The sequence below is a fragment of the Corvus brachyrhynchos genome, unplaced genomic scaffold (genome assembly GCF_000691975.1).
Source record: "Corvus brachyrhynchos isolate BGI_N302 unplaced genomic scaffold, ASM69197v1 scaffold136, whole genome shotgun sequence".
In the NCBI taxonomy this organism is placed as follows: Eukaryota; Metazoa; Chordata; class Aves; order Passeriformes; family Corvidae; genus Corvus; species Corvus brachyrhynchos.
Window position 1 is genome coordinate 1,517,321 of NW_008239080.1, and position 9,785 is coordinate 1,527,105.

Consider the following 9,785-nt stretch of genomic DNA (forward strand, 5'->3'; position numbering starts at 1 on the left):
TCCAAGTGTTTACTCTCAGCCTTCCATACCTGTGTTTCCTTTACCATCCTTTTGTAGCAAGCACCTTCTGCCCTCTAAACACCTAACCAATGAACTTGTCAGGGATGTGTGCACTCCCTCTCAGAAAGCATCCTGAGTGCCTCAGCTGCCTGGGTTAACTCTGTCACCTCTTGCTCTCATCTTGCTCCTCTGCTCTGCGTGCAAGTGCTAGGAACTCTGTTTATTCAGAGCAAATACCAATGTGCATCTTTTGCTAAAGACTCCCACCAGTCATTCCTTAACTGTTTCTAAGCAAAACCCAGAAGCCAGCCAGATTCATGTATCACAACAGCTTCTCTGGAAGCCAGCACTTCCAATTTGAAGACATTTCCCCGGCAGCTCAGTACTGCTCAAGCACAAAGTCATCAAAACCACTTCCCTGCCTGATGTGGGAGAGTGACTGACTTCCTAACCATGGGGTAAGAGCCCTCAGTATGGCTTTGTACTACAGATGCATTTTGAGGTTGTAGGTTATAGATGTCTCTTTTCTCTTAATAGCACCTTCACTTTCTATTGCACTGTACAAAATTCCACAGGACTAACCTAGGATCATCTGTTTCCTAATAATCAGAAGTGAAATTTTGGCCACTTCTACTCCCTCCTTTTTAGAATCAGCCTCTGTGTGATCAATATTCTCCAGCTTTTCTTTTGCTCAACCCTTTGAGCTCTACAGGATTTATACATTGTTCTGTTTTGTTCATCATTGACATCTGTTCCTGTAGCCTTTACTAAATGCCTGAAAACTGGATGCTGTTGCTCTCAGTAGTACACCTTTCAAGGAGGGTTTTGTATTTTTTTCCAAATTTCTCTTGAACTCAAGAAATTTTCTGCCACCAGTTAACAGGATCTGTGACTTTTGCACTCTGCAGATTCCATGTTCTTCTGAAGCTTATTTCAGCATGTGAATATTGCAGGAGGTAGAGGAAAACAGTGCCACCACCAAGATTAGAGGCTTCTGAAGTTCCATTCTTGAACTGCCTACTCACCAGCCTCTGCTCTAAAGCGAGGGGTCACCTTTGCTGTAGGCAGATTTAATGGCAGAGTAGTTTGATTACAGGCCTTAGTATCCTTATTCAGTCCATGTAATGGTTGGAAGGTGTGCCAGTTCTCAGTTCAGAACACCACGAGCAGCCTCTTGCATTTAATATCTGGGGTATATTTAACCATGACTAAAGGAACATATAAGCCCCCAGCTGGGACAAAATCCAGTCAGGAGAGACACTCCCTGGAGCTGGTGATTTTCCAGTCAGTCTGAAGCTCATTGTTGGATGGGATAAGGAGATCATAAACACATCTTTGTTTCCTTCTTTTCCATCTTGGATGCGACTGTGAAATTGCAGGCAGCATTCTTGGTGCACGGCAGACCCTTTTCAGAAGGTGTGCTGGAGCCTCCTCGAGGGACATGAATGTTTAGTCTCAACAGAGTTCCCAGTGCTCCAGCTCAGGTCCTGCATTTGCCATGAATGAGTATGCTTTGTAACTTCAGAAATGTATTTTTTCCATTTAAAATTCACCACCAGCAAGAAAAATAAAGCCAGCTTACATATGGAGGCATACATAATGTCTTAAGTTATAATAAAATATTTTTTGTTTGAAGAAAGAAGTTTATGAAAATTATTTGAGCCAATTTTCTGTTCTAAGCAAAATAAAGATGAGAAACAACACATGGAATGCACTCTGGAAAATATATGACATCATGTCATCATTATGACACTGCAAATAACATAGAGAAAGGCTCAACTTTGCACCTTACGAATTATCTATATACCATGCAGTGTCGAGAGAGAAAAAAAATGCACCAAATATTTTGAAAATTAAATTAACTTATGGGGAAGAGTGAAAAGTGACCGTGAACCGAAGTGTCTGGGGAAGAGGGTTTTTATTTCCTGCTGGAGCGTGACCGAGTCTGTGATACGTGGTAATAGCAATCTGCCGGATTGCATCTCCCATGGGGTCCAGGCGGCCCCTGCGGTCCCGGTGAGCCTGGTGTTCCTGGTGGGCCTGGCAGGCCAGCAGCTGGTAAAACAAAGGTGGAATTAGCAGAGTCCTCACCAGAGCATGTGCAGAGCCCTGCATTTCATCACCGACATCAGCTGCACTCCAGCACATCCATGAGAAGGCAGGTGGGGCTGACCTCACGCTATGACCCAGCTCGGGAGGAAAAGTAGGAGTGTAAAACCAGTGTTAAAAACAGGAGAAAGGCCTGTTAGTTCATAAATAACAATAGCAGAAATAAATCTGGAGACTTGTACCTGCAGGGCCAGGTGGTCCAGGGTTACCAGGCAGTCCAATTCCAGGCTCGCCTCTTTCCCCTTTCTGTCCTCTATAACCTACACAGAATAAAGATATGAAAATAAGAGCACCCTCTAATTTTAAGTAGCAATCTATATATCTTGTTGACAGGAAGTTACCAAGACAAATATAATTGGGAGAGCACATGCTCAGTTCTCTTTTTCAGAAACTTTTGTTTTGTTTTGTTTTTTGGTTTTTTTTTTTGAGATAGCTCTTTATTTTATAAATTCCTTCTGGAAAATACAAGCATTTCTAGCAGTAACTGCTACATCCTCTGTCAAAGGACTCTTGCTTTGTTCACCATCTGGACCTTTCCCCAAGATTTTAAGTTACCTTGCTGAAATTCCTCTAATAAAGAGCCAGATGCGGATTTTACCCTCTCTGTCCTGCATAAATCCTTATACTTGCACTTTTTAAACTGTGAACTGGTAGTTTTATGCTTAGACATTCCCCTATCTGTGAGAGAAGACCCACTCCCTGGCCAGTGTTGCCCAGCTCACATGGAATGAGGCATCTTTGGAGCTTGTGCAGATTTTGAAGCTTACATTGACCCAAGTAGCTGCATATCATGAACAAGATGTGATTACTAATTATATTTTGAATACTTGAGTCCTTTTTCTTCACAGGCCATAGTTTTGTATTTATCTAAATAGCTTCCACCTCTCAGGTGCAGCAACCCATGCCCAACTCCTGTTTCTTTTTCCTTGAACTGTTAAGTTTTATTAGCTGGAAGCACTCTGGCTGCTTTAGAGCAGAGGACTTGTCGCTATTGGTAAAATGTTTTCCTTATTATTTCTAGTGAAGAATCCATCGACAAATGTATCTTTATTATGCAGGAGAGAGGATGAAGGCATTTTTAAAGGAACAAGTGTGACACCTGCCAAAAACTCTTACTTCAAAAGGGCTTACAAGGAAACCCTCTTCTGTCCCCAGCACCTCAGATGCTGGCATGTAAGGTGACAAAAGCTGAAGATTAATTTGCTGATTTCAGGTCACATTTGGAATTAAAATTGTCCTGCTTCAGGAACCAGTATATTTTTATCATCACCTATGCCATACTATAAAGTATTGAGTTCTTCCTCCTGTGAAGAACTGTAACTTAGTTTGAATTAAAACAGAAGAGCACAGCTGTGTCAATCCACCTGATGTCTCATGAAGATTAACAGACACTGGCAGGGGGATGGCAAAGGTTGTTTTGTCAGTGTGCTGTGGTCTATGGCAACACTGCTACCTCACAGGATATTCCAGAAGGAAATTACTCTGAGGGCTGTGGGTACCAATTCTGGGTTGTTACGACAGAACAATGCAGTGGGAATGGTACACAGAGTATTCAAGCCTTCTGTTACACACAAACTCATTATACACTTTGGTAGAAAGTCTGTTATCTGTTGAAATCATTCCAGCTTTCAAAACAGAGCATCAATCATCTTACTCTTCTCTCAGAACCACAACAAGGAAATTACAGTGAGGCAAAACCATTACCAAGTGCATGCAGAGTGCCACACATAACATAACTGAAGGAAATCAACGGTTTAAAACCTCACAGAAACACAAGTTTAAATTAATCATGCATTCTGGTCACTGAGTTGTGTTAAGCAAAATTGTACAAGGCATATGCACACGCAAGCTATAAAGACTCAGGAATAGGAATGTGCAGGTATTTGTATTGGATTTTGAATCCTAGATTTACTCTCCAATGATCACAGCAGTATTTATAACTACATCAAGTTGGTTTGCTCTGAAAAATCTTGTGCAATCTGTGGTATTGCTACCTTTTGAAAAGCTCAATCATATAACCACAGGATCCATTACACATCCTATTTATTTTATATTTCTCAATGTTTTTTAATTTACAGTCAACAGTTAAAATGCATTTCCCACTACAAACCCAGTTAACTGTAATTTTACACAGCAGTGATGCCACTGATCATTTGTGTTGCATTTCTTTAGTTATGGAGAAGAGAGAGAAATCACAGGTACCATATATCACATTTACAATCTCCATGATAAGCATTACTGCAGGTCTCTGATACACCTTAATTGAAAATCACTGAAATAGACTGAATGATTCTGCAAACGTCACTGGAATACAAGACAATACGGAAAAAAACCCCCCACAATAGGACAAAGAGCAGCCTGCCAATGCAAATACATGGTCCAGGGTAGTGGTAAACCATCACTGGCTGTATCCAAATACACATGCAAGGGTGTAGTTTGTACATGGTGGCAGGTAAGTTCTGCTAGCACTGAAGTTTAATACAAAAATTCCCAAATACCTCATCTAACAATAAGACTTTATTTGATAGGATGTAAGGATATTAATAAACAGACTTATATGTAAACAATGTGAACAATGTAATGCATAATTCTGGCAGAAAAATATTTGATTTTTAATGAGGTATATTTTTCTCGGAAGCAGGGCGATGATTATACCTCCAGAGGATAATATCACCTTCTTTCTGAGCTTAGTCTGACAAACTCATACACAGTCAAAGGAAAGTATCACCATACATGCAAACCAGATTTTGATTTACTGTGTTTAATGTAAAGGCACATGTAAGATACTATCTACTTTTCCTGGTAGAATTCCAGTAAAAGGCACCTGCTTAATTCAAAAGGTAACTGCTTTAGCAGAGCCCTTCACTCGGGTTCCAGAAGTTTTGTTGTGATTTCTGCAACCCCAAAGTTCTGTTATTATAAACACGTACCCAGTGGGCAGCATGGTAAACATTTGGAAGCAGTATGTAGCAAGTTTGTGCTCAAACACATAAGCTTTTGCTCATAGATGAGTAGTAACAGCTGGAATTCAGCTCTCAGTTTGGCGCTCCCCACAAACATTACGTCACTAAAAGCAAAAGCGTCACTACTGCAACACCCTTGGCTCTACATGGAAATGACACAAGTTCACGTCCGTGAACTTGGAGGCAAAAGGTATTTAACCTGCTATAGAAGGTATTCCACCTATACCATGGAGAGGCTCTTCCATCAGCATGGACAATGCAGCACTTGAAACTAACATACCAGTTATCTATAGAAATCTGAGGTTCTTTAACACAAATACACAGCAGAGAGATTACTAAAGCAGGGAACAATGAGACCAAAGCATCCACCGTGCAAATACTCTGTGGTCTTAAAAAGACTGCAAAGCAGCAAAGGTGGTGTTAAGATGAAGCCCTCTCATCCAGCCACCAATGCATGTTCCGAATTCCTTCTGTGTGTTACAGCTCTCTCAGCAGCTGGGTTCCAAACCAAAGTAAAACAAGTTAACTTCAACCTCCACAGCAGAGAACATTTTACAGGAGGTATCTCTTGAAACCAGTGCAGCTATTTCAGAAGAGTGACTGTGTCTACACAACACCCACTACAATGGGTTCCTGATGTCAGCCAAGGTTTCTACATGCTTCCACCGTACAAATTAATAATTATAATAAGACACATAAACTTTACAACAGAGATTACCAATAAAGATAAGGAGCTTTCTCTATTCATTGCGTGGTATTTTTATTTTCTGAGCTGGGATGTTAGGTTCCTCGAGGCTACCACAAGCTATGAGGACCTATAAAAACTAATTTCCTTAACTTGATAGAAAGAGTGAATTTTAACTAGGATGGAATCTTTTCTCTATTGAGAAAAAAATCAAGTCATATTAACATAAAGGATCTCTGGATTGCTAAATTATCCCAAGTTGCATTTCACCGAATGGACCAAAATTCACTTACTATTACAATTTAAAAAATCCAGTTAAGTCAGTGGAGTTAATTGAGCTAGATCCTCTAATACATGACAAGCTGACTGTTTGCAGACAGATGATATTGCTATATCTTGTTTGTAAAATCTTGAAATAAACTTTCTAATTCTCTAGGAGATATTAACATACCTATTAAAACTCATACAGGGTAAAGTCCCTCTGTCCTCTATTAAGGAGACGTTGTCCATTTTACCAGTAACAGTGCCTCAGAGTATCAGCTGTTCATAATTTAAGTTGAATTCTTTGTTATATTTTGCTTGCATGCTGTATTTCTAATGAGACCATTCTATAAATTGTATCTACATGAACCACTGGGAAGTATCTGAGGAACACTATGAATGACCTTGCTGAAGGCCAGCAGGTAAAAATTCTGGACTTCCTTAGAAGGGAATGACTGTAGATAAGAGTCCAGCAATTCTTTAAATACACTTTTTTAAAACCATGCCTACACTTCCGAGAGTTAGTATCTATGTTTTCTGCTTCTGGGACTAACCCTCTACCTATTAGTTTGCTGCGCAGAAGGAGATTCTGTTGGAATCCAGCTAAATCATTCCTGACCAGTTTCCAGGGGAACTGGCACCATGCTCAAGGTCTATGGAGGAACCCTTGTGAATGCACAAATGAAGTTAAACACCTCCCCAGACACGCAGCAGCATCTGCCGTTCCAGCTGGCTGCCTCTATCAGGCTCTGCATGCAGCATCACAAACAGGACATATTCACAGAGGCCCTGTTAATTGCTTTCCAAAAGCATCTACTTCTTCTCACTGCCTGTGTGGGACAAGTGGCTCATTCTGCCAGCCCAGACACCTATTACTGCACACAGCAAATCCCTGGAGTTGGCAGTCTGGGCTACACCCAAGTGAGAAATATAATAAGAAATGTCTATCAGTCAACACCAAGTTGTATTAGGACTTGTGCACACAGCATGCTACCTTGATGGTCTCAGCCACACATGCACATAATGTGCTTCTCCAAGAAGTCTTGTTTGCTATGTATTTTACGGCTGAAGACAAACTGGAACATAAGAGGATACTTTTCAATCTGCTCAGAGATTTGAACTTCTTTTTACTCTTGGCAAAAAGGAGTAACACGTACAGGCACAACTGAGGAAGGTGTGAAGGGTATTTGTAAGTGTGCTCCTCTTACAGGATTGTGTCTTATTCACAGTATAAAAAGGAGGCAAAGTAAACTTTTGGTTTTCTTTCCTTGGAAGTAAAATTTCATATATCTTTTGATGTATCAGAGAAGTAAAGGCTTCTCACTTAGCTTACCTTTTACTAATAAAAAAGAAGTATTGAGCATATCAGTAAAACAAATGGAAATCCTGTGTACATGGGGCACTATTTTACTTAAGCATAAAGTATAGAAAAGCAGCTTTTTTTTTGTTTTTTTTTTCAAGCATAGATCTCATCTTTTAGTCTTGATGCTCATTAGCTGGAAATGAAATCTAGTGCAACATTTCATTTCCCAGAAGCATCTGAGGCTATCCAGTACATACGTCATCATTGAACAATCTGGCACTGACATTGAAGGTGACTATTTGCAGTGATCTGAATATTTAGGTAACGATGAAGTCAGTGTTGTAAGATTCTAAGCCTTTTATTGTTTTCCTTGATCCTTTATTCTTGTTCTTCTCATTCTGAGCTCATCATATTTTTCAAGCTTCTGTCAGGGGTTTGCGCTTATCAATGTTAGTAAGTCCTTATTCTTCTGATAGCTTTAGGATCCACACATCTTCAGCTTTGCTGTCATGTTCTTCATTCCAGTCTGACTTGCTCTGACTCCAGAGCAGACCAAACTAACAAAAGATAATAAAGAACTACCTACAGATAAACTGCAAGTTACACATTACCCACCCACAAAATATTATTCATTGATAAATTCTTTTTTCCTTTCAGTCTGTTCTCCTCTACCTTTTAATCTCTGGAAGGCTGACTCTGCAGTAGAGCACAACTACAATGAACCTGGATCCCTCAAAACTAATTTTGCAGTAAAAGACAGTTCAGAGAAACGAGTCCTATAGTGGTTAAGTGCATTGCAATGCACAAATCACTGTTTGGAGTATAGTGAAAAACCGATTACTCTGATTTTTTTTTTTTTTGGTGACAATAGATTCCTTCACTGTAAGAGAATTCATTTGGTAATACTTCAGTTTTCACTGCTTCTTAAAGAAGAATATTTGCCTTCAGTTTTTCCTGCCCTGTATTGTCTCAGGCTCAAAGCTGAGAACACTCAGACTAGGAGATCAAATTTTTTTTCTTAAATAAGATGGTCTCTCAATATGAAGCTGGATCTAAATAGCTAGAGTGCTGGCACTGTTTTTCTTCCTTATTCAAGTATCTTGTAGAAAACAAATAACTGCTACAGTAGTTCTTTCAGATTTAGATATCTGTCATTAATTAACTTTATAACTGATTAGAATAAAATGCACTGATTAGGAGTTTTTAATCAGTAAAATCCACACATTTACATTTATGGGTTAATATTTAGATCTGGCCTGGAAAAACATAAGTACATAAGTTTAAAAGTTAATTATTAGAAAGCTAGATAGGTAATCCTGGCTTATTTAATAATCATTAGCAAGTATATAAGGATTTCAAGATACAACTAACAGGACCATTTTTTGGAATTCCTACCTTGAATTCCACGTTCTCCTGGTGGTCCTGGCAAACCGTCCTTTCCTGGTGGCCCTGGTGACCCATCTTTTCCTGGGGGCCCTGGTTTTCCATGAGCTTGGGAGGCAAGCATTGCAGCAGGCAGCTTCAGCTGGGATACAAATTGAGCCATCCTTTCTTCATTAATCAAAGACACAAGAAAAAGTGGGTAAGAAATCTGCTAGCAAAAAACAGGAAAAAAAATTCCCAAGACCCCAGCTAAAGTTTCTGGAAGTAAGGTGTTTAACTCTTCTTAATGTCAAGGTATTAAATGCTCCAATAAGCATTGAGACCTTCAGTTCCAACTCAGATTCATGTCTGAGTCTTTACCTTTTGAAATAATCAGAATGAATTTGTATTAAAATTTCTATTACTATTCTCTATTACTAACGTATTCCAATATTTCAAATGACTTCTGACTCCTGCTCATGGAAGTACTTAAAACACATAGACAGAATAATTAGTACTTAACACACTGATGGAGGGCTACCTTATATATTTGTAACTCATATTAAGCTGCAAAGTAGAAATTAAATACTGTGAACAGTTCTTGGAATGTGCTGGAACCCTGAAAACAAATGTAAAAAACCTGAAAGTGCTCAACAAAGATTATTAATTGCAGATATTTCAGAATAGAAATCTTCATGCTGGTGGGATAAAGTGCCCTTGGTAACATTTTAGTGTTCTTTAGAGGTAGATAAAATAGGTACTAACCTTGACTCTGTCTCATTTATACCAGATTAAACCCCTAAACATTCCACAATTTAGCAGGTATTTACTGTGGTGGAGTTTTAAGATTTAAGAAAAAAATTAGACTAAAGGAGAGTGGGCATCAAAAAAAACGGGGGTAAGGTGATAGAAAGTAGGCAAAATGAAACAATGCCGAAACTGGAAGATCTGTGGGAACACCAGCAAGGTGTAGCAAATGGAATAGCTATAAAGACAAAACTCCATTAATCCTTGTAGGCAGGGCACCTTCTAATGCTTTCTTTTTGTGAATAGACTAAATACTTGTTACCATTGTATTTGAAAGGGAAAAGGAAGTGACTTC

At 39.2% G+C, this 9,785-nt stretch overlaps 1 protein-coding gene across 7 annotated transcripts in view; it reads right to left on the reverse strand.

The window, feature by feature from the left end:
• Nucleotides 1–735: 735 nt before the first annotated feature.
• Nucleotides 736–9,785, reverse strand: part of COL19A1 (collagen type XIX alpha 1 chain) — a 181,402-nt gene continuing 172,352 nt past the window's right edge. For 4 of the 7 annotated variants that reach the window (XM_017739315.1, XM_017739312.1, XM_017739314.1 and 1 more), the window contains 3 exons: nt 8,717–8,872; nt 2,292–2,369; nt 736–2,055 (listed from right to left, as the gene is read on the reverse strand). In XM_017739315.1, coding sequence (XP_017594804.1) covers nt 1,919–2,055; nt 2,292–2,369; nt 8,717–8,872 — 371 coding nt within the window. In that variant the 3' untranslated portion in view covers nt 736–1,918. Of the gene's footprint in view, nt 2,191–2,291; nt 2,370–4,135; nt 7,879–8,716; nt 8,873–9,785 lie in introns of those variants that run through there. The other 3 variants (XM_017739316.1, XM_017739317.1, XM_017739318.1) reach the window with 3 other exon arrangements.